The sequence below is a fragment of the Dinoponera quadriceps genome, unplaced genomic scaffold, assembly GCF_001313825.1.
Source record: "Dinoponera quadriceps isolate SergipeBrazil2010 unplaced genomic scaffold, ASM131382v1 scaffold424, whole genome shotgun sequence".
NCBI classification, from domain to species: Eukaryota; Metazoa; Arthropoda; class Insecta; order Hymenoptera; family Formicidae; genus Dinoponera; species Dinoponera quadriceps.
In genome coordinates, this window is record NW_014554557.1 from 248,073 (window position 1) to 272,965 (window position 24,893).

Sequence of the window (24,893 nt, forward strand, 5' to 3'; positions counted from 1 at the left end):
CAACGTATACATTTCTATCCTCTCTCGATCGGGGATTCAATGCGATGTAAGAGCATTATCATGTCATATCAGGCATAATTTGGTGCGTAACGGTTGATTACAAATATAAACGTGAGAGTAGAATATTCTTGAACGCACTCGTGCATACTTTTGCAGCTTCTCTCAATTATTCACATCCATGTATCACCAATCAAACCGCTGCAAAATCACTTAATTTTTTCACTCAATAGCTATGACACCGCGTTATTATTGTATTTTTTGTGTTGATCATATTTTCTAAGCGTGTATATCATCCGTCTATATCGTCCGAATATTTTACTATTTGTAAAATCCGCGAGAATCAAGTATCAGAGAAACAACATTGCCGAGATATCACGTGTTTTCTTGGATATTATTGAAATTTTAATTCGTACATAATATATGCATTCCTAAACGTGGTCAAGTCGAAATTGGAAGACGCTACTGGTGCTTTCTGTATGCTGATTCTCTGGATAGGAAGATAATACAAAAAAGTATACAGAACCCACGTTGATCTTTATTTTTTCGGGGTATTTAACACGTTCACATGAGATTATTCTCTCAACATTTTTTCTTTTTGTCGAGCAAGTTTCTTCTTGCTCAGCTTTTTTTTGGATGGTTCTTCTTCTGTGGCCTTCGCGACCACGTCTTCCTTCTCCGTCAGGATCACTTCGATGTGGCAAGGTGAGCTCATGTATGCTGTGTAAAAATCGCAAAATTGCAACAATAATCAATTGTTCAGCAAGATGTATTTCTGTTAACGAAGGTTAAGATGATGTACTCACGATTTATGCGACCATGCGCTCTATATGTCCTTCTACGAAGGCAAGGTGCGTGATTCACCTGAATATGATCGATCACAAGGCGATCTACATCAAGTCCCTTGTAATCAGCATTGCTCTCGGCATTTCTTAGCAGCTGCAGCAAAAAGTCCGCAGACTTCTTTGGCCAACGACCTAAGATAATCGGACAAACATTTTGTACAAACCTTATTATGCTTCGAACAACCTGACAATTAGATTGTTCAAGACACACACAGATATTGACATACCTTGCGTTGTTCCAAACTGTTTGGCTTGAGCACATCTGCCAACACCACCATTAAATCTACGGAAGGGCACACACTCTTTGTGTTCCATCACATTTTTTAAATATTTCTGCGCTCTTCGCAGAGTCATATTTTTGATGGCACGTGCCGTTTCATGAGTGTTCTGTAACATATGAGAAAAACCAATTGTATGACCTGTAAAACTGGATTTATAACAGATGCAGTAAGCCTTTAGCTTTTAGCACTAAATTGTAACATAATTTCCAGCAAAAAATATTCCCAGCAGTATTATAATTCATGCAGATATTGTAACTTATAAGATTGAAGTGTTATTAGGACTAAAGGTTTATTACGCCTATTGTAAATCTGAATTAAACATTCTCTCTTTCTCTTTCTTTCTTTCTTTCTTTCTTTCTCTCTCTCTCTCTCTCTCTCAATATATTATTATAGGCATTCGGAAAAGTATATGTCCCAATACCACTAACAAATGTCTATAAAGAGAATAAAGTTGCACGTATTCCGTGGAACAGCTTAAAAAAAAAAATATGCAGTACAACGATGAACAAAGGACCTGCGCACAAAACACACCGTTCTCTCGAGACTGGATTAAACGTTGACCCTTGAAATCACACTTGAGGTTAGATTTTTTTGTACTCACCTTAAAATGCACGCGCAGATTGGAACCACGCGCTTTACACGACTTGGTCGCATTAACTGGCTCGTGGGAATAACGAGGCATTGTGTCCTAAAATGACATAAAAATTAATTAACACTTGATCTCAAGTCTATGATCTCGCGATCATAAGCGCGATGGGGCCCATTACGGTCTGCCCGCGTCGTATTTTACTCGTAATTTTCAATCGTCTATCGTACACGGAGATGATATATCTTGTGTTTACGTTACAGCTCGAGATTTTGAATACGAGAAATCACCTTATGTAAGTCGAGTATTTAAATGCAGGATTAGATGCAATCAGATCTGAAAAATATAACGAATACGGCCGTACGTACCTTCGAAGAACACGATTTCGGAGGAAAAGACACGCGAGACTTAACGATATCTTCATGAATGCCAACTCAAGTGAAACGCAACCAGTGATACCAAGATCAAGCTACGATTTACTTGGAGCTGCAAGTGCTTTGGAGCGCCCATATTGCGGATCGAGATTGGATTGAAATTTAACCAATCAGAGCAAAGTTCGCTAAATTCAAGTTTAGTGAATCTTATTCTGATTGGACAAATCCAAACTCAATACTAATCTCACACAGGCATAAGGCTAATCGTTAGCGCATAGTGCGATAGCACACATATCTGCATAGAGTTTTTCTTACAATTAGAAAACTTTATGTTAAATTAGTCAATCACCGATGTCGGATCTCGCTCGGCTGACATTACATGCGTCGTGTGACAAGTTTGTCAGATATATCAATTGGCCGTCGGATAGAGAATTTTTAGGGTGTCCAGAGAAAATGTTAAGAACTTTGAAAACTCTATCCGCCATTCATAATTACCCGAAAACTATATGTATAATAAATTAACTTTAATAATATCTTATTCCATGAAATATAATTATATGTATGTATCTATATATGATATTGTGACGTGTATTTTTCATTATTATTAATCAAACGTGCATTACAGTGCAGAGTGATACATACGTTTGAGTAATATTAATGAAAAAGATATTTCTCATATTACAAAACAATGTATTATGCCTGAAATATCTTATTTATGCTATATATATATATATATATATATATATGTGTGTGTTTCAGTTATAAAGAAATAAAATTACAAGTTCAAGTTTAATATACAAATTTACATTTTTCTTGTTAATATATTTCAATTTGATTCACATAATGATCATTGCACATTTTGAGATTGAAGTTATATATTTTATTCACTATTCAATAATTTACATATAACATTCAAGTACAGTTATATGTGATGAAGTTTGTTTCATTAATTTATCTCACTAGAGAGAAATATCTGAATCAATTACACTGCACTTTGGATAAGATCGCTATACTTTTTGATTTTGCTAGCAATACTCATGTCCACATACTTATCACCTATTGATACTAGCATGCCACCAATAATCGAAGGATCTACTTTAGTAGTAAGCAAAATAGTTTGCCCTTTCTTTAAGAAACCCTTGAGAGCTGATTCTAGTTTATTCTTCATATCTGTATCTAGCGGTTTTGCAGTAATTATTTCGCAAACAACCTCTCCTCTATTAGCAGCCATAATTAATTTGTATAGATTAATAACTTGGTTCATTTTTCCCAATCTGCCATTTTCTGCGAGCAACGTCAATAGGTTCGCTGTAACTGGATTCGTACCAATTTTACTGCCAATAGCTTTAAAGGCTTCTATTTTATCCTTCCGTTTTACCGAAGGATCTTTTATGAAGTCCACCAATTTTGTATCAGTTTTCAGGAAACCCTAATTTAGACATGCATTAGAGAAATATAAATCATTTATAAATAATATATAAATAAGCATGTATATATATGTTTGCACAATAATTATACCTGGAAATTAACCAAATCTTTTTCCACCGCATCAAGAGATTTTTGTTTGGATGCAGCTGAGTAGAGAGCTGTTGCATATCTGCCTTCTAACCCAAAAACTTGAATTGGAGGCTATATTAACATATAAAAAGATAAAGTTGCATATGGGTACACATATGGACGTGTGTTATGTGTACATTGGCATTATATTTATATAGAAGTTGTATCTGAATGACACGATAAATATGGAAGCTGAAATAGGCAAGGTAACTTTCAGCAAATTTATTGCGAGTTTATGAACTTGTCGCATGTACTAAGTACTTCATATAGAGCACAAGAACTTGTAAAATATTACCTTCACTAATTGCTGTGTGACAACCGACGAGGAGAATTTTCGTGCCTGCAACAAAAATTATTTGGCACTCGCAAACAATCTACGTAATCAACGTGATATCAATAATGCAAATGACGAAACAATATATCTCAAAAATTGAACGAGGTCTTAAATTACCCATCTGTACTCACAATTACTCTACTAACAGACATTCTTATGAGTCTTGCGAACTGTTCGCTAAAGTTGGAAAACGAAGAGACAGATTCAACCAACCACTATTATATAATACATAGACACGATATGTCTATCTAGACTGTACGTTTGCCTTTAATTGAGAAACAGGGGTCGAGGTGCACGTAGAAAAGGATGCACTCTGTTTGTGTCCTAGCGTTCTCTCTCGCTTGCGTGATCCATGCGCGAACAGTGTTGCCAGGACAAAAAATGTATTGTATACAAAATGTTTGTTGTATAAAATATACTAAACATTTACACTTGCCGATTTTATCTGGATTTTATTGCATTTTTGCATTTTGTTTACAGGACTATAATAATTTTATGTATGGTTTCTATACTGCCGTTTTTATTCTAACTTGGAATATATATGTATTTATTTATTTATGTATAAAGACAGCGGCACACGATGCTTGTTTCGTGCTAGGTCACTTGCTGGATGGCAATATTGCGTTTTAATTGGTGTATTGTCATCTATTTTTGGAAATGCACCAATCAGAACGCAGTATTTCTATCCAGCAAGCAATCCAGCATGAAAACAAACATCGCGTGCCGCTGGCTTAAGGCCAGTATTCATAGGTTGCGTTCCGCTTGGAACTTGGAATATATTTATATAGAGAATTTCAAGGGTCCCTAAACTTTTCTCCAGTCATCCTAGAAATTGTCTGACTGCCAATCGGCATGTCCGACAAACTCGTCGTACGACACATGTAATACCAGCCAAAGAATACATCAATAGAAAAGAACAGAACGATTCTACTTTCCTCTCTTATTTTCTCCCATTTTAGTGAGCTTTCCAGTATAGTGTAGAGTTCGCTGGGAGTGACAGATACGTGTTTTTTTAATCTTATTGCTCCCAGTTACAGAAGTCGATAGGATACGCGTGCGTACATTTGTTGTATATATATCAAACATATACATAACTATTTGCTTATTTGCAATGGAAACGTCACGATGTATTGAAAAGAAAATCCTAAGGATTATATAGTTTATTGATCCCCGTAAGCCATTTTTTCCATCTATCTCTGTTTATTCTTATGCAAAGGTATTTTTTACATATTCTGCAAAAATTTATTTAAAATGTAACATTACATGTCGCAATTGTGTGTCAATTAACGTCGTAAACCATAATTAATGCCTATATTTTGAATATTTTTTATCAATAAAAGTGCCTCTAAAAGTGGTTCAGAAACCATCTGATTAACTGAGAAGCCACAATTAACCCTTTGGGTACATTTGACGAGTGAGACTCGTCATCTGCTTACTTGGGCATAAAATGTATTACTTTTACATATTAATCCATATAGCGACAAATTAAATCCGTCCGATGGGCATAAAAATCTACAAATAATTCAGTACTCAAAGGGTTAAAGCACTTTCATCGATAAAAGAGAATTCAGAATACAGGCCTAAGTATATAGTTGTGAAATTATGTATAACGTTTTTTTTTATTAGAAATTATACTGCCTTATGCACACACACACACATACACACACATACACATACACACATACACGCGCGCGCGCGCATAAAATTATTTTCAGTTATTTATAAAATTTAATTTTTGTAAATAAATAATGATATATTTTATTACAAAATATATAGTTGGAATAATGGCAACACCAATGTGTGAAGATGGTGGACCATTAAGGGAATGGGCACCACTTTCAACACTCTTACAACAGATACCTGCTAGAATACAAACTGGTATTTTTACACAAGATGTCAGTTTTACTTGCATTGCTGCACTTACCGAGTTTATTGCTATTGGAACTAATCGTGGGCTTGTCTACTGGTATAATAGAGAGAAACAGGATCTACAAAGGCTTCGTTGTGAAGTATATAAAAATCTTTTAAATAACTCTGAATATTGTTAATTAAATATGATTAGCGACAATAACTGATTAAGAATAACTAATTAAGACAATACTTTTTTCTTGTAGAATGCATATTCCAAGATCACGTGTGTGCAAGTAATATCCACTGTTGATTATATGGTTGCTGCTGGAAATGAACATGGAGTAATTACAGTTTTTCAAATTCCCAAAAGTCCACCAGATACATTACCAGATAGTTTAAAACCGAAACAAAAGAAACAGGTAACAACTACAAATTCAAATTTGCACCTGTAAAATTATATAAGATTAATATGCAAATATTTCCTTACCATAATTTATAAGGTTGAAAGATACAGTATAAACGGTTTACATAAAAATGCAGTAACAGCAGTTGAATGGTCTAAAAATGGTATGAAATTATTTAGTGGAGATCAAGATGGTCTAGTAGTTTTAACAGAGATTGATTTTTATATGGTATGTACGATAAATTTTGAGTAATTTTTTCTTATTTACAAGAAAATCATTTGATATTTTGCATTATTTTGTTATAGCATTTATCGAAGTCATCGCAGTTATTAAATGAAAAATATTCAGTGGTACAGTTGAGTTACCAACAAGGCTTGCTATTGGTTTCAACTACATTACGTACAATTTTAGTGAATAGAAATGAAAATGGAAGAATAATACAAGTTGGCCAGAAAGAACGTAAAACGTTAGTAGTCTGCGATTACATACTCGCAATATGCGCGATATTGTGATATAAGTTATTGAAAAAATGAATATTTTGGTATATCTTTAGATTAGGTAAATTAGGTGCGGTATTTGGTTATCGGCAGAATTATGTTCAAGAACCGGTTATTTATGCTAGTAGACCAGGCTTGCGATTATGGCAAGCTGATAAAGTTGGAACTGTATTGAAAACACTCATATTCAAGGTATCAATTTCGAGTCGATACAATAAATGGCCTTGGTAGCTACTTTCTTAACTTATTGTAAATTTATTGTATACAGGACGCAGTTAGATCCGGTCATACAGAAGTGGAGTTATTAAATCCTGCGCCCGAAGGATTGAGAAAAAATCGCGGTGAACCTTCTTTCGGCATTGTATTACCATTTTGTGATGATTTAATAGTAACTTACAGTGATGATGTAATTTATGTGGTAAATCCAAACACTATTGCAATATCATCAGTGGTGACTGATTTGCGGCGCGTTACCGATGTAGCTTGTACTAAAGACGAGATATTTATATTGGAAGGAGAAAGAAATATCTTGCGTATCGCTCATTATCCAGAAGATAATACTTTCATATCGGGTAATCATCATTCCTAAAATGTAATTATAAAATTACAAATAATTAATAATGAATTATTTAACCGTAACAGGAGAAACAAGAAGCACAATGGATCCTTTGTCGTCGTTTGCAGAATATAGCAAACCCGTCGCTACTGGCTTATTAGAACTAACTTCAAAATTAAAGGAGAGTACTGTAATGCCAGCTATTCCTTTTCATAAAATTAATTCAACCAATATTATTCAAACTGTAGAGTAAGTAAGCAAAAAAATAATTATATTTTAAATATGTACATTTGATTTCAGTACAGCTTGGGCACTTTTCTTCGACGCAGAACTTATCTAACAAGAGAATTTGTTTTTAAGTGTCTAAACCATATTGAAACTAAATGAACATATGGCTTATTGAAATTTAAACTTTAATGTTATCCAATATTGGAAAGTAATGCGTTAGTTGTACGCCGTTACCAGTTACTCTCTTTAGTGACAACTCAGTAAGTTCTTTAGTAACGATGTTATTTTTCTTTTATTATTAACGGTAACAAATCACTGTTTTTTACCGTTATTTTGTACGTAGAATACATGTATGTATGTAGAACGGGCAGCAGCGAATCTTGCAAAAAAAAAGAGTCACGGAAACTGTAATGACTCGTATCGACAATAATCGTAACGAGTTACTTTCCAAAATGAGTAATAGTAAACGAGTTACTTCTTCCAATGGATAACGAATAACCGTAACAAATTACTTTTTAAGAGAAACTTTTCCAACTCGAAATGTTATCGTCAAGTTAATGAAATCATATTCTAGCATTGTACCAGTTACTGACAACAATGCAGTTATTAGCGCAGAAGAAGCTGTGGAAATACCCCCGATAGTTCCGTTAGATTTAAATATTCCACTTCTAACGCATATTAACACAATATTAGAACATAAAGATAAAAGGAAAAATATGCAGGATGAAAAGAGCAATGATCGTCGAGAATTATTCCGAAGAATCGGTCAGCAGGAATTTGAAGACGTTGTTTTCACACCTAAAAGGAAACAGAGAAAATCCCATAGTAAAACGGCAAACGAAAATAGTAGTCACATCGTATCGACATCCATCGCTAATCATTCGTCGAGTAATTCAAGTGCTAATAACACAAATGCCAACGAAGCAATGACGACGACCCATTCTTCATTATTGTCATTGAGTATAGATGACAATCGTGTAATAAAATCAGATCGTGATCTGGAAAGAATTCAACGAGATGTAGAAAATAAGGAAAAACTATTAGCCAATATTCTCGATTTTGATTCAATCTTATCCAAGTATATGAAGAGTAGTCAAATAGACAATGGTGATTCGAATATACCTAATCGTATGGATACCATAACGTACATCAATTGTAACGTACATCCTAACTATATGATGAATGAAGAACAGAGTGCGAATGAGAAAAAGGAATATGCCGAACAAAGTGATCATACTGAAACTGAATCGGGGGAGGAAGACGTTAGTTATCGTACCGAATTAAAAAGACTGGAAGATCTTGGTGAATGTAGAAAGACACTTTTACAAAGTAAGGTGGACGATACCACATCAACTGGTAACAGTTTCGTTAATTTTCGACAAGTGCAACCAGTAGATCGCCATGAATTAGAAGTCCAATTCAATGGTAGGTAATTCGTGAATCATCAAAAAAGTTACATGTTAATATATTATATTAATATAAAACGATGATGAATAACAAAAAATATTTTCGTATTTGGAGCTTTGGCAAAGGAATCTGCTGCCACATCTGCTGTTCCTGAAGAGGAAGAAGAAGATTGGGTCTTAGTTAAAGACGATATACCAACATTTCACAATGTTTTAATATAGAATTCTACACAAAAGTTGCCTTCTTTCTTACATATTGCAATCGATATATGTGTACAAAGTAATAATTTGATAATTATGTGATACGCAACAGTGACTTTGTTAACTTTTATTTCTTTTTTTTTTTATTTTCTTTATTATAAATTGACGATATTATAAATTATTAAGCGAAATAGACATGTTTAAAATAAGTACAGTTTAAAAAATAATATTGATATTAAGAACGTAAAATAGATTACAAGATAATACACATTTATTCTTTAAGAAAGAAAAAGTTGAGTTACTTTCTAGCAAATAAAATTATATATTTATAATTACTGATATTGAAAAATAATACTAGTCATTGCTTCAATTTTAATTTAATTGATAAACCGTTTATAATTGATGTATATAATTTTACATGAATGTTTTACACGAAATTATAATCATATTATTGTGTTATTTAATCAAATATAAATACTGTGCAAATTCACAAGTAGCATTTTATTGAAACATAACGTGTCAATACAATTATTTCACTATTTTTGAAATTTATATGCAAGATGCGATTCTCATATATTATACAAAATCGTTTGCTCTGTTAGAACACGATGCATGCATAATAAAGACAGTATTAAAAAAATATATTAATGTATACGAACCTTCTTGCCCAGCCCTTTTTTTCGTAAATATCTTTTCTCTAAAGGGTATGTCTCATATATTTCTTCCAATTCCCGATTTTTCTTGCGTTTCTACGACATTCAGAACGCACTTGTAATAATAATATAACGTATGTCTTACAAAACTGTTCCAGTCCTCACTGTAATGAAAATCAATATTGTAAAACTAATCCCCTATTCTTCATTCTCTGACATAATAAATCTAATGTCACTAATAATATGAGGGGGCAAAAAGAACAATCTTTTTCGCACACGTGTTGGATATTGCCGGTCGTAACGCTCAATAGTGAACCGATTAGCAGTCAAGCATAGCGCGTTGTTACAAGCCACGTGAGGGAAAAGCACACATAAAGCCACGTGCGTACGCTCCCAACTTCGGGCGCTTTCGGCTGTTTAGAAGGAGACGGAAATATATTACGTCACGACTATCTATCTCTCTTTCGGACGAGCTTGCTGTGATACGTTCATTCTGACGAAACAGTTTCGCACGCTTTCGTGCTGAAAGCGTCGTTTTATTTCTATATATTCTTTATATATAGAATATTTTAATCTTGTAATGAATAAATCATTAATTAATCGTATCAGAGTCAAAATATTTCCTATATATAAGCACGTATTCCTTATACTTCTTCTTCTTCTTCCCCTTTGTGCCGCTAAGCGTCGGGGCATTTCATTTGTCTCTGAATAGATACTTTTCGCTCCACGTGGGTTATTAGCCCTACGGAAGCTAGCATGATAAGGGGGCTGCCCTCTTGGCTGTCATGACAGCCCGTTTACATATGCATGTGGTGCGCACACAGATCGTATACATGTATATGGGACCTACAGTTTAACGCCGGTTCCGAACGGCAAGTATTCCTTATACTATATGTAAAATTGTAAAAATAATGAAATCCACTCTTGGCCAACGTGTACGTTTTTCTTGAATAAATGTATCTTGTTAAAATATATTACAAAATTTCGAACAACGAAAAGAAAGCAAGATTAAAATAACTTTATTTTTAATTACATCAATATACCAATCGTGTTTATATTTTATAAATGTACGACGTACATGTTGTTGCTCGACGGAAACCGCGAGAAGGTGGTGGTTTCTTCCATCATGAAGGAAATTTAAACAATTGTTATGAACTTATAAAAATATATAATTACAAATTAACAGAATTTTTTTTCAATTGTAATGCATGCATTACATAGAAATATATTTAAATATGAATATTATTGTAATATTGAACAAACAGTTGTTTATATTTCCTAGCAATAGCAGATAGAAAAAACAAAGTTGTGCAGCGAGAGTGTTGCGATATTTTATATTTAATTAAGCTCAATAATTCATACTTCAAGTAAAATAATATGTGAAATGACACAGTGAAAGTAGAAAATTATGCAGCATATTAGCAAAATACACAAGTGATATGAATAATTTGCAGAAAACAAGACAAAAAATGTACGATCTATTTATCACAGATCGCTATGTATAAGTTTTTCTACGCGTATTAATCCGTGCAAAATAAATTATTTCTTAATATTAATTTTCAGAAAGCTAAGTATATCAGATATATTTGAGGCTTTTGTAGTGTTTCGTTGCAATAAATAAATTGTATCACTATGTTTCACTTCGTGGTTGGAGCCGTGTTGTTTTTGGTTTGGAATATGACGTTTCATGAACATCTCAATTCATTTCATTAGAATAAGGAGCAACCATGTTCACGAAACGTCGGATGCTAAATCAGAAAAAAAACGCGCCTGCAATCCGGAATTCAGAGAGAGAGAGAGAGAGAGAGAGAGAGAGAGAGAGAGGGAGAAAGAAAGTAGTTATAACATCAACAATTATAACACCGGTGAAATGTATCATTTACACGTCATGTTACCCGTGTGTCGCTTCCTACATCAGCACAAGCGACTGATTGCCGACTGATAACCGACTTCTTTAAGTTAACATAAAATCGACTCGTTAAGGCCGATGTTTAGCCAACTATTTCTAGTTTTTTGTCGATTTCCTATAAACAAGCACTATTCTTAGAATATTGTATGAATATTATTAAAAATCAAAATAATATTTTTATCATTTCCTAAGCATGTTATGTAATATTTTTTAATATCTTCAGAATGTTCTGTTGATGTTATATGTTCACTTCACATAATATCTTTGGCATATTATTTTAATATCCTATGACCATCAGTTTTATATCTTTATAGTATTCATAGAAATGTTCCTGTGCCATATATAAGCATTTTTATTAAATACTCGAAATTTATTAAAATTCTATATTATCTAATATATCTTTATAAATTATTTTTTTATTTATTAAATATACTTTTATAATATTTTTATAATTATTTATTAAATTAATATATTTTTTATATTAATATTATCTAATATCTAACATATTTTACTTGCAAATTAATGTATTACATTTAGTTGCAGAATTATGAAGACTAAATGTTTAGTTTTCATAATTCATAAATTGTATATTGCGTACAGAAGAATTGCAATTTTTTATTTCAAATGTAATGCAATACAAATTGTTTTATTATATAAATAAAATAAAATAAACATTTTTATATACTAAAAAAATGTGTTAAGGATATAATTGTGTGAAAATATTCTAAATATTCAAATATATTCTCAAAATTAAATAAAAATGGTTAATTACTAATAAAACTTAAATATTCATTCTGTTAGAAACATATATATGTCTATCATACATTCATAATAAATGTCTAATGAACATCCATGATATATTTGTGATGGATGTTCATCGTGATAGTAATTTAGACCTCCATTAAAGGTCCATGTGGACCTTTCACCGTAGAAATAGATATGTTGCATGGGGCTATGGAAATTATTTGGACCTCTAATGGACGTCATATTCCATGTGGGATATAATTTTTACCTCGTATGAGTGGACATATTTTATATACATATGACGCCTTATATATAATTATATATACACTTATATATAATTATATATCCAATTATATCTAATTGTATCTAATTATATATGTAAAATTGTTTCCCAGGTAATAATTACAGATTAATTGCATTCTCCTTCGGGCAAAATAAGCAGAAATATTTATGGCATCAAAATATCGCCGTAATATCGCTGCAATTTTCATGCCATCAGATCATTCATGTACCGACGAAATACTTGTACGAAAACACATCTTAATGTACTTCCCGACACGTATCTCTTAGAGGGACCGAACCTATAAACTAAAGACCATTTTCCATCAACTCCAATTAACCCAACCGACCGGTTAACTCGATCGAATTGACCAATTGCATTAATCGATTTAGCTAATTTACGTTAAATTACATTAATTACATTAATTATTACGTCATCGAATAAAAAATAGAGGATAGATGTTACAATACTGATTTTTATTCTGGTGCGGATTTATGCCGGACTGTTTTGTAAGACGTACGTTGTATTATTACTACAATTGGCTAATGCGATTGGTTAATTCCATTGAGTTAATCAGTCGGTTAGGTTAATTGGAAAATGGTGAAAATGGCCCTAAGCGTGTCTTCAAGTTGTGCGATCAATGTCAACCACAACGTGATAATTACGACGGTCATAAATCAATTGTACAAAACAACCGGTCTCACCGCTTTTGTACTATTTGCACGAATATTTGGTGTAAAACGTTGATTGTGCCCGTGTCTTTTAATATAATAATATAAAATACGTGCAAACGTCAAAATACATTGTGATCTGTAGTCATCACGAAACTTAAAGATATGCTCGGTTTATATAGATACGGTCTCCCTGAGAGAGGATGCGTGTCGCTTAAAAATGCGCTATTAAAAATGCGTATGTCTACGTCATTCTACATTGAAAAAACTCCGTTAACGCACCTCATTGTACAGTGGTAGGAGAAAACTATTTCTAGTAATTTCTTTAACTAAAGAAACATCTCTGTTGAAATGTCGTGGATTGCAATGTCTAGTTTTGTGAAATGTTATTAAAAATATTTTGTTACGAATTCTCATGTTACAAACAAAAAATTTACAAAGAAAATATTTCTACATCAATATTCATACGATTTCTCTCTCTCTCTCTCCCTCTCTCTCTTCATTCCTATAATATATAAAGATTATACTCTCGATGTTGTAAATATCTCTTAGCAAATGATTATTTATTCAAGACTTTGGCCCACATTCTAAGCTCTTTTTTTATCGATAAGTATCTTAATTGTGACATCTTAGCCAATCAGATGGTTTCTAACTATTTTTAGAAACACTTTTGTCAATAAAAGGGAGTTTAGAATACGAGCCTTTGTATAATCCCATGCAATACAATGTCTAAAATCGAGACATAAGATGTCTTAAAGACATATAATATCTTTAAAACGTCTTATATTCCGACGCCTTAAAGACGTCTTTAAGATGTCTCATATCTCTATTTTAGACATTACGCTCTCTGGGTTATGAATGCACTATTCGCATTATTAAAATACTTCCAGAAGAAAAGTATCTTGGAATTCTTTCGATAGCATCAAATTCTCGCAAATGACATGTCTTTCTTAGGATATTTCATGAATCAAATTAATTTTTTCTTAACAACCATTCTGTTTGATAAATGTCTAAGCCGAAATATCGTTAATCAATTATTATGTTAATCACTATCATTATTCATACTTAAATAAAAATATTACCTTTAAGGATAAAGTAAAATGGATCATACGTTAAACGTAATTCGTGCTCGCGGCACAGCATAGAAACCTAAAACCATTGCGGAAATAGGACGATTGTTGTTCCCTGTTGCTGCTCCATCGGTGCATCCTCCGTGTCCCGTTATTCCGATTGATTTTATTCCCTGAATCGTGAAGGGCCATGGGTTTTTCTGAGGAGAATAATAAGACAAAAAATTGTATACGACTTCAATCATTACTTTATTGCGTATTATATACGTATCACTGTGCTAAAGAAAAGCAAAATCAACAAGAATCATTTATACTGAACCACAATATTATGCAGCTTAAAGAAAAGATTGTGATAACTTATATAAGCGAATTTGAAAAATAACATAAAAAGTATGCACGTAAATTTCCATTTTGTTTTTTGTTTTGTTATATATGAAAGCAGGCGAGCAATATGTTTCGAGTCTTATGAGAATGAGATGCAAGGGATGAAAGAGAAAAGAGCTGCGTATCGGTTTTCCTCTTCTCCAGATCATGTTGAAAGGAGAACTTTATTCCTTCAATGTGACGATCGCTGTAAATTGCAGTGCCACCGGGATCTTCCCGGATAATGTGGGCCGCGTTAGGAATATGAAATTCTGGGCGGGAAGGGATATTCCCGTGAGATCTGAACGTAGCTCTGGAAAGACGTCGATGTGCGCATTAAATCTAAACGGTAAATATAAAATATTTCGCGAGTTAGATAAATAGGTATGTGCGGTGTGTGATTGTATTTAGCCTTCAGAATAGCCGGGGGGATTTGCGAACCTGCTAATTGTGCCGGCCGCGCACAATAGCTTCGCTTTCGTTAAGATGGAACGCGCAATTCCACGTCTTTTTATCGTGCCCATTTCTTTCTCGTTTCCTCGCGAACATCGAGCAAAAACGAATTTTGCGACTCGACCTTGACCCGTGTCACCCGTTTCGTGTCAAACGCGCCGCTTTTCCTCTCGATAATCAAGCCGTGTCCGCACGGACTCGTTGCACCATTTGACGTCGCCTTGCGCCGTGTGTCATGCGTCGAAAGCTGGATGACGCCACCGACCTTGCTCCCAAACGTGTTAACCATACTGACTGCTAATTACTAATTTAACTGCGAGTACATTTAAAAATGGACCCCTGCCGTGCGCGTGTTAATATCGATTAATATTTAGTGTCAAGTGGAAAACATTGCTCGGCTGAAGCCAAGAGAAATAACTTCGTCTACATTTAATTACGACACTTTCTGAAAGAAAATTTCTCGTGTGAAATAAAATCTCTCGGATGAAACGGTGACTTTTTACTGTAAAATATACGATTTATTATTTTCAATTATAGTCAAATATATAATTAAAATGCAGACCGTGGAAATAAACCGTGGATTGTATCACGAACGTCTCTCACTCTCTCTCTCCCTCTCTCTCTTTGTCCTCTGACATTTGCCACTTTCGCTCGGCATGTTTTTTTCACGGATCCGTAGAAATGCGGATCGGATGAATAAATTTTGCAAAACCGAATTGCCCATGACCCCATTATTAGGATCTAAGGTCAACTAATGTTTCGCGCGTCCGCCATCGCGTGGCGCTCACCATAACGTTTGTGCGGAGATATACATTAATGATATATTCGTAAGGAAGAAGCCTACAATGTACTTTTTCATCATGCATATTATATCGATCGAGCCTAATCCAGTATTATCCGCCCCGTTTCTATACTTTAGAGAGGCTTTCCGTTCTATTTATTCCATTATCATTACCCCCGCTCCAGACCAGCGAGGGAAGAGAATTTTTTACTTTCATGCATACAATTCTAGGGTAAGTATCAGGGAGAGAAAAGGAAAGATTTTTATAAATGGAAATATTGTAAATTGTCCTTTGTTGTGTTAACAAATATCCCTTTAAAAATTGTGATTGATACATTCGCGAGGAAAGTTGTGCACGCAGCAGCGGGAAATCTTCATTGAATAAGCAAAATACTCGGGCGTAATAAGAACAAATATACCAGCGGAATTGTACCCGTGTCAGCCTCGGATTGGGGCATGAATTCTTGCAGCTCCGCTATCAGTTGACTGATCTCTTCCGAGTCTTTACGAATGCTACAGAGTTCCTCTTCATTGAAGTCCGGCCTGATCTGTTTGCACAGGAGGATTTGCGAAACCACGTTGCCGATATATGAAGGACCAGCGCGGCTCTCTGTAACGCGATAAGGTGGCTGTGCGTGGTTAGACTTGCTAGACTATATTCACTGCTATGTTTTATCATCATTCTCGGTCCAGCACTGGCAAGTATTTCACAAGCCGAAAGACGAGAAACTATAGTGACAGTTATGACACAACGTTGCATTCAACTTTTTTTCTGTTCCTCCTTCGATCTTTCGCGTGAGTTTTAAATTTGATAACGAATTTTTTACTTATAAGAATCTCCGCACGAAGATTGTCGGAGCAAAGATTGACGTAAACGTCCGTCACATCTCACAGGCGATGCGAGCGACATATTCATTCCTTACGCCTTGACTCCCGACTACGACTTACGTTTACGACTCTGTCGGAAATAGTACTGACAATCTTTATGCCGGGGCTCTAAATGAAATCGTATTTAGTTAACGCAATTATTCATCGACTTATTTGCTTCAGATTAAAATCGCTTACGACTATACTATCATCTGATCGGTTTACCGGTTAGATTATAACGATTTACCGGAAAAATTTGTTAGAAAGAGAAAGCCAGGCAAAACACCCTTATTCTTGCTCTTTTCCTTTATTTATGAATTCTTCGAATGCTTTAGAGCTGATTATAATAACTTTGTTACAAAATAGTAACTTTAATATGCATAACTTACCATAATATCCGGACATGTCCATGGGTACGATACGTATGAGATTTTTACTCTTGTGCAGTTCGCGTAAGAAGAGTTGCGCCACGTAAAACAACAGTACCAAATTCGGGCTATCCACCGGTATTCCAATGTCCATAGCGCTGTAACGAGATATATTATCAAAAGATCTTCATCTGTTTAAAATTAGCTCGACCGGAATCGTAATACAATTATAATTATAAAATATATAATTATAATTCTGTTTCTATTCGCCTTATCGAGATACACGATTGAGCACGCGCGAAGCAACGGGCTCGCGGCCGTCCGTTTCGCGGGGAATAATATATTATTTTCTTTATATGAAAACGGCAAAATACTCATGTACGTTGTATCTCAACTTTTTTTCCGGTGTTTCTTCTCCATTCGGTGTAATACCAGCCGGTTTTATGGATGCCGTACTCTTTGACGTGCAAATATAGTGTTTATTGAACGAACCTCCTTATTAAGGATATCGTGCTGTTGGACTGACTGGCTTACCCGTCTGATCAACGTAGTTAAGCATAAGGTGTGGTACTAGGTTGGATGATAGGACGATAGACTATCTCGCCGCTTCGAGATCGAAAAACATGTACGAAATGTCTCAAATAGATTTCGCGGTTACCGGCGGTCAGGAAACTGCTTAAATTAAGACGGCATCGTGTATCGGTATCCAGGGAACCGACTTTACGAGATTGGAAGGACTTGTGCAAGAAATACTTTTTTCTCAGACATTTTCTATGAAATAATGGTATTGGTTGAATGAAATAATAAAGTATCATTGAAGTCGAAGAAAATATGCCTTTCGCTTCAAATTTTTTATTTAAGATGTGCATTTAAAATCATAAGCTTTCGCGATGTGGATAAACATCCGATCTGGCTTCCGAGTTGGCGTCTTTCGAGGATTTGTATCCGACGTTTCGTGAACATTTCAGTTCACTTCTTCAGGATCGATCTGAAACAGTTTCGTCCTCGAAAGATGCGGCGCCAGCTCGGAAACCACACATCGGAAGATATGTATCCTTTGAAAAGTCTAACAATCGTAGTTATTCATATTAGTTTCTTTGGAGCATCCCAATGATCAGATTTGCTTGGATGCAATAAAATTGGTTAAATCCAAAGAAATCTTTTCTCTGTGTGGAGATTATTTCGAACATTAAGCTTGTATTTAATTTGTTATAAATACATTTTGAATTTTGTGAAAAGAAGTATCGAATTAATTTGCACACCTTTTATTTAAAATATTGTATTTAAAACGAAATAATTATTTAGGTGAAGTAAGAAATAGAAAAAGAAGAAAAAGAGAAGGATTCGTAAAAATCTATGCTCGGAGATGTGCGTCAATATTCTAGCGTTAAAGCTGTAATCGTTTGCATATCCGGAATACGCATCTAAGCATGGAAATAATTATTTGCGAAATTAGACGATAACTAGAATGTAAAACCATGTGTAAGGGAATTTTCAATCAGCAATATTTAATTAGTGTGGCGTCGAACAGTTATCGCTGTTATTCTGATTGAAAATATATCGTCTTATTTCTTTCAAGTTGAATCGCCATAGTTATTATTAGACGACGATCACTGTGGCCTTCATCTCCTTTAGTGCCGTACGCTATTTCGTTGTAGTAAACTTGGAGTAATACGAGTACGAGAGTAATATGATTACAACTATACGACAGCTTTTCTTTCGATTACGTTAACTTATTGCGGCGATGCAATGCAGAAGTTCGATTATTCGTAAATGAATGTATTATTGGACTTGTTATAAATTATTTCCAATTATTTCGTCATTTTCGCCTATAAATTGTTACGAATAATTATTTTATTTTACTTCGTTTCATTTCGCTCTCCGTCTATCTGTCTGTTTTATTATATAGGTTATTAAGCATGAAATATCCGATTTCCTTAAGCATTAAGATTGAGAGTCGATATCTCTGTCATTTCATTTCGACAGTTCTTCGTTTTTCTTTATTGTGAAGGTACATCATCGTTCTTCCAAACGCACATTTTTGTGGCATAAAGGCGAGCATTTCTACATCGTATTATTATGTGTGAAATTACATAATGACAAGTGGATTCTATTCGATAATTATAAGCGTTCGGCGCAATGTTTGCGCGGGTAAAGATGAAATGCCGAAACACACAGTCCTAAGTGGAATATTCATCAAAGAAAAGCTAATGATGTCTGTTTGCTGGTCCAGCGCTGGTATTATCCATTACAGTTTTATGAAACCTGGTAAATCGATCTGCCGCAACAAATTGAACGAAATGATGAGGGAGCTTGCGATCAAGCAACCGAGATTGGTCAACAGAAACAATCCTCTTGCGCAAGACAACGCTCAGCCACATGTCGCACAAACAACGCTGCTCAAACTACAGGAGGTGGACTTGAAAACTGACTCTCTGTCACCCACCGTATTCACCAGACTTTGCACCAACTGATTACCACTTCTCCCAGGCATTGGATCACTTCTTGCAAGGAAAATATTCAATTCTCAAGCTCGTGGAAAACGTCTTTCGCGAATTTCATTGCGACTCGCTCTTCAGGCTTCTTCGCTGCCGGCATAAACAAACCACCGTTAAGATGGCAAAATTGTATCGACAGTTTAGCATATCTTGATTAATTATATCGTTTCTTGTTTGAGATACAATGAACCAAACTTTCGATTCGAAATCGGACATTTCATATTTAATGATCCGATACATACCGAAAGTACGTGCATTTATATAATGATTTTCGTAAAATTCATTCGATCGGCCATTCTTACGTGTACGTTCAATCATGCTGTATACACATGATCGCTCGATTCATGTTCTCGTGCATATATCGTGCGAACACTTCGTGCATCATACCATGCGACGGAACACGTAGCTGCTGCATTGATTATGCAAAGTATATACCGATGTCGGTGTTTTATTTGCGCGCCTTTTTTTAGAAATCAACAATAGCCGCCTACCGAGCTCGCCTACGTTAATCTGCGATTATGAGAAACTCCTACGTAATCGGTTTTAAAGCGACTGCACGGACTTGCAATTCGTGCACGTTAAAATACGCATGTTGAATATTGCACGGTGCAGAAGCGAGAAACTCCATGGTAATTAAAATATTGATGAGGGATTATTCCGCAAGAATAGAACATGCATACGCAAACATCGACGAAACGTTATGCGCTCGACTATTCCTTCTCGACCTCCCGGAATGGGAACGACCCTCTTGTTATTTTATTTGAAACTCATATTTTTCATGTCATTTTCATTATTTCGTGTATTCTTTTTTATGCGGAGCTTTCAACATTATCGCGTCTCTGATCGTTACTTTTACCTCGGCTATTTGTTATTCAACGTTACTCGGTCGCGTTCAGTTTCGAGAATATATATCATATGAAACGATCCGAAATCGCGAACGGTTTAGTTTTCTCTCACTTACCGAGAGAGATATATCACGCAACTTGTCGTAAACTTTTACTTTGCAAATTCCATATTCTTACCACAAAGAGCAAGTTAAAGTCGTGCGCAAATAATACGCGGAAACAAACAAAGAGAGAGAGAAACACAATCCTCCCCCCCCATTAATACAACATCGATGTTGTAAGCTTCAGCTTTCGCGAAACTTTCCGTTATCACAGCTTGAATGAAGTCTCAAGGTGACGTACGCGACATGACATATTTTTCTGTACGCAAATCTTCGCATACGCGTGAAGTGAAGTGAATGGCGGCAATTTTGTTATGTGTCTTTTTTGGTGATTATGTCATGTGTAATGCTGCTAGTGTTGTGAAATTGAGACAAGTGGATAACAAGAAATGGCAAAATTAATGCACGATATGCAAGCGCGACTTTATATGATAAAGATGCTGCCTAATATTGACCATTAATGTTGACTTGACTGAAAATATTAATATATATAATTCAATTACATACGATTTTTTTATATTTCTTAGTCAAACCGTCGTCGGGAATATAACATTTTATTTTATTTTCGTTTCAGCAAGGCAGCGAGAGCTGTCGAAAGAGATGATTAAGAGATTAATGAAAAATTCTGAACGGAAATTCTGCGTAAAAATCAGCGATAAAGGATGCGGCGCTGTGCGACACGCTGTAAACTTACGGAATGAAAGTTAATGGAAATACTTGGTGCAACGGCATGTGATGCTTTTCCCACGACCATGGTTCTTCAAGCGCGGTTGTTCGTTTGACCTGCATTGTGCGAAACGTGTGGAGGAGGCGGAAGCGATGTAAGAAATCGGATCAGTCTCCCTCCCTCCCCTTCACCTCTCTTTCTCGTCGTTGAAAACTAACTTGAATTCGGAGTTTAAGATAGCGAAACCTTGTCCTACATACGACGACGTGTGGTACTCTTTTCTCGTTAATTCCGCGGTTTATATTCGCGCTCTTTTTATTCGTTGGCGCAAAGAAATGTCGCTCTCATCGAGTCTCGTAGTCGCACGTAGGTCAACGGGAATGTCCTCGTTATCACTATAGAAAATTGCCAGAGTTGCCTCGGCATTTAAAAAGACACAATCTCGAACATCCTCGAGAGAAAGAACTGAGTATGACCGAATACGTTAATTTAGAACGCAGTAGCGCTCGTCGAACACGGGACAGATGAACACGGTCTATCGGTCGGACTAATTAGGGTGACACTCGTTACAACCAAATAGTACTCGAAATTCGAAACACAGAGCAAGGCTCCGAAAAATCATAATCCTGAAATTTGAATATCGACGCAATTTCATGAAAAACAATTTTCCTGAAAATTCAAAAAAAAAACTATAATTCCGAAGTGTAATTCCTATAGTTTTTCGGGACGTTGCATACTGCTTCCCGTATTTCGGAAAAATTGTTCTTCGGGAAATTATTTTATTATATGATAATTTCGGGTTTATAGAATTTCGGGACATTGTATACCCATTCGGGAATATTTCGGAAAAATTGTTTTTCGGGAAATTGATTTGGTATTCGAATTTCGTGATTATGACTTTCCGGAACATTGCTTTATGCCTTCGAGATTTCGGGATTTTAATATTTTGGGACGACGAATGTAACCGCTTAAATTTAAGCACATTCGATTGTACATTGATTGCATTTATTCGAGACTAAGGCAATGTCCTGATCAAATATGAGTCGTTTAGAACGAAACCAGCAGAATAGCTCGTTTAATACCAACACGTTATAGTATTAATTATAACGTGCACTCAAGTGTACGTTTTACATAGCACTAAGATATGCTTGACGGAAGAAATTACGGTTATTTAAGGTTTGGTTATTACAATTGCGCACTGAAATTTCGACTTGTTACGCATCCTGAAGCTTTCGCGTGAATTTCAGAACTTAAGATTCACTTTTAAATTGACTATGACTCACCTTCGTACATGTGGCAGTACCAGTTGAGAGATGTGTTTGCAAGCCTCCACACAGTTACGACGCATTTTTCGTATTTTTTCGCGTAACTCTGGACTGTCGCGCGGTTGTCCGATATTAATGAGCAAATCTCGAAACTGTGCTACCTGGCTGTTTATGTCTTGAATTTGCTAAAATACAAAAATGTAAAATTCTATAATCGGCATCATTTCGTTTATCCGCAAGAATAGCAGAAATTCTGGATGCGCTTCAACGCAAAATACATGTGTGTGTGTGTGTGTGTGTGTATTGTTTTCGTTATTCTCTATTATCATATTTCGCCTCTCGTTCGAGCAATTTTCTTCGTATTTACTCATCAAATGGCGAATATTGATATATTTGCGATGTATCGCAAAACTCAACATTCATTCGACATTTCAAAAAGCATTGTTAAATGATTCCAGCGATACATAATGGTTGTGTCACTGACAATATATTAAAATCGATAATATCACGGACAATTAATACCAGGCCTAATCCGCAGACAGCAAGGCATGAAAATTAAAAACTAACGCTTCAATAACCATTTTAACTATAACTGTAATTATTTATACAAAATCTTGTTGCGTATATTATTCTTGATTAATAATTAACCGGAAGTAACAATTTCTGAACAAGATCATTTTATATATGCATCCCACAAGCGCATCCCACAAAACAAAACAAAATCTCCCCTTCCTATCCGGTGAAACGGTTGAAAATAGTAAAAACATAGCATATCGTATTGAAGATCTCGATGGCGCAATGATATGAGAAATGGTTACGACTAATGTATAAATGCTGGTAAAATTTTTATCAACCAGGTAGCTTTGCGTCTCTGATGTACAATTCGTACATTAACGTTATAATTCATTTACCAGTGACACTGTCTTATCGGGTTTCTCGGGCTTGTCGCATTTATCGTCGTGATGTTTGCTAGTCGAAGGTGTCGGCGAATCCGTCATCATCTGATCTAGTTACGAACAATTTGTTCGCCAATTTGCGTCACTCGGCACAACAATAAGTTCTACGAACATTTCCGGAGTACGCGATCGCGCAAAATACACAGGAAGTTACCCCCGAATGCACGGTTTTCGCGATCGCGTACCGCGCATCGATAATCGCCGTCGTGAAGTACACTTCGCGCGTATTCCCGCCATGTGATCCTCTTTTCCTTCTATTTTTTTCTCCTTTTTTGTCGCGCGATTATTTTTGCATGGATCAATCTCGGCTCACTTAAAGCTGGCTGATAATAGACTTATCGTTCTCTCAACTTGGCAACAGTATAGTCATCTCTCGGAGCGACATAGCCGCCGCAACATGCTTGACCTTTCCCTCCCGTGTGTGCTTTTTAAAGACTCACGCGGCATATTCTAATAAAACGCACTGTTGCATAACGAGGAGCATATCCCCCCGTAAGATTTGAATTTCGCTACAACCAAAATTAAAGTAGCAAAGTTACGAGATCGTAATTGCGATCACGCGCATCGTTCGGTTGAAGAATTTTGGAAAATAATGGGCGAACGCAGATTTCCTCCACCGCATTCAGCACGGGAGAGATTTTTCCGCGGGATGACGAATATCACGTATGCTAAATATATATCGCAATTTTATCGCGCGAGTCAGGTTACGCGCGCGAACGGCTATCGCGTGTCTCGTCATTTAACAAGGATCTCCTACGAGTCAATCTTTGGAATTTTTCGGCCCGAGAAGAATTTCTCCGCGTATTCGGCACACGTTCGTGAGATCCGCCGACGTCAACAGACAAGAGGGCGAAAATCTCACAGGACTTGAGGAGAGGACTTTAAAGCGCCAAGCACGGCGACTCAAGAATGACAGTGTCGCGCAAGGCTTCGGTTCTTGTAGCGTCGTCGGGCTCTTGGAGCGATTACGAGGGATGATTTACACCGCAGGTGATTTCAGTTACGTATCATACGCGGCTCTCGCTTATTTCTGTCTTCCTGTCACTCGAGCCACCTCCACGGTGCATCGTTGATCGAGCACTAAGCGAACCGAGCCGAGCTGCAACAAGCGGTATGTGGCGTAGCAACACACGCGACCGACTGAAACGTAGATTTTGCTCTCGAGCTCTTTCACTGCCTCGCGCCACCCTGCCGGCGCGCATGCCTAACTCCGTACAGGTTCTACTACTGCGACTGGCTTGGAAATCTGTCGGCACTTCGCAACCCTGCATAAATAAATATGATC

General features: G+C 35.7%; 4 protein-coding genes across 7 annotated transcripts; 1 reads left to right on the forward strand and 3 right to left on the reverse strand.

Moving 5' to 3' along the window:
- Window positions 1-513: 513 nt before the first annotated feature.
- On the reverse strand, window positions 514-2,186 carry LOC106752072 (60S ribosomal protein L17). The gene is made up of 5 exons (XM_014633479.1): window positions 2,078-2,186; window positions 1,725-1,811; window positions 1,070-1,229; window positions 804-974; window positions 514-717 (listed from the first exon to the last, which is right to left on the reverse strand). The coding sequence occupies exons 2-5, from the start codon at window positions 1,803-1,805 to the stop codon at window positions 572-574; spliced, it is 558 nt and encodes a 185-aa protein (XP_014488965.1). The 5' UTR covers window positions 1,806-1,811; window positions 2,078-2,186; the 3' UTR covers window positions 514-571.
- Window positions 2,187-2,940: 754 nt separating this feature from the next.
- LOC106752007 (ATP synthase subunit O, mitochondrial) lies at window positions 2,941-4,216 on the reverse strand. Its single transcript, XM_014633350.1, has 4 exons — window positions 4,106-4,216; window positions 3,936-3,980; window positions 3,602-3,712; window positions 2,941-3,512 (listed from the first exon to the last, which is right to left on the reverse strand). Exons 1-4 carry the CDS (start codon window positions 4,124-4,126, stop codon window positions 3,066-3,068), a joined length of 624 nt encoding a protein of 207 aa, XP_014488836.1. The 5' UTR covers window positions 4,127-4,216; the 3' UTR covers window positions 2,941-3,065.
- A 672-nt stretch (window positions 4,217-4,888) lies between these two features.
- On the forward strand, window positions 4,889-9,459 carry LOC106752085 (WD repeat-containing protein CG11141). Of its 3 annotated transcripts, none has more exons than XM_014633498.1 (10): window positions 4,889-5,190; window positions 5,751-5,983; window positions 6,089-6,244; window positions 6,326-6,457; window positions 6,535-6,695; window positions 6,783-6,918; window positions 6,995-7,298; window positions 7,369-7,531; window positions 8,085-8,935; window positions 9,032-9,459. In XM_014633498.1, the coding sequence occupies exons 2-10, from the start codon at window positions 5,759-5,761 to the stop codon at window positions 9,136-9,138; spliced, it is 2,235 nt and encodes a 744-aa protein (XP_014488984.1). In that variant the 5' UTR covers window positions 4,889-5,190; window positions 5,751-5,758; the 3' UTR covers window positions 9,139-9,459. The 3 variants fall into 3 exon arrangements, with proteins under 3 accessions (XP_014488984.1, XP_014488983.1, XP_014488985.1); XM_014633497.1 differs by having other exon boundaries at window positions 4,889-5,146; XM_014633499.1 differs by having other exon boundaries at window positions 4,889-5,028.
- Window positions 9,460-13,852: 4,393 nt separating this feature from the next.
- Window positions 13,853-24,736, reverse strand: LOC106752058. 2 transcript variants are annotated; one of them, XM_014633456.1, is made up of 5 exons: window positions 23,564-24,736; window positions 22,671-22,837; window positions 17,298-17,434; window positions 16,475-16,651; window positions 13,853-14,644 (listed from the first exon to the last, which is right to left on the reverse strand). In XM_014633456.1, the coding sequence occupies exons 1-5, from the start codon at window positions 23,651-23,653 to the stop codon at window positions 14,487-14,489; spliced, it is 729 nt and encodes a 242-aa protein (XP_014488942.1). In that variant the 5' UTR covers window positions 23,654-24,736; the 3' UTR covers window positions 13,853-14,486. The 2 variants fall into 2 exon arrangements, with proteins under 2 accessions (XP_014488942.1, XP_014488940.1); XM_014633454.1 differs by having other exon boundaries at window positions 16,461-16,651.
- Between the last annotated feature and the right edge of the window lie 157 nt (window positions 24,737-24,893).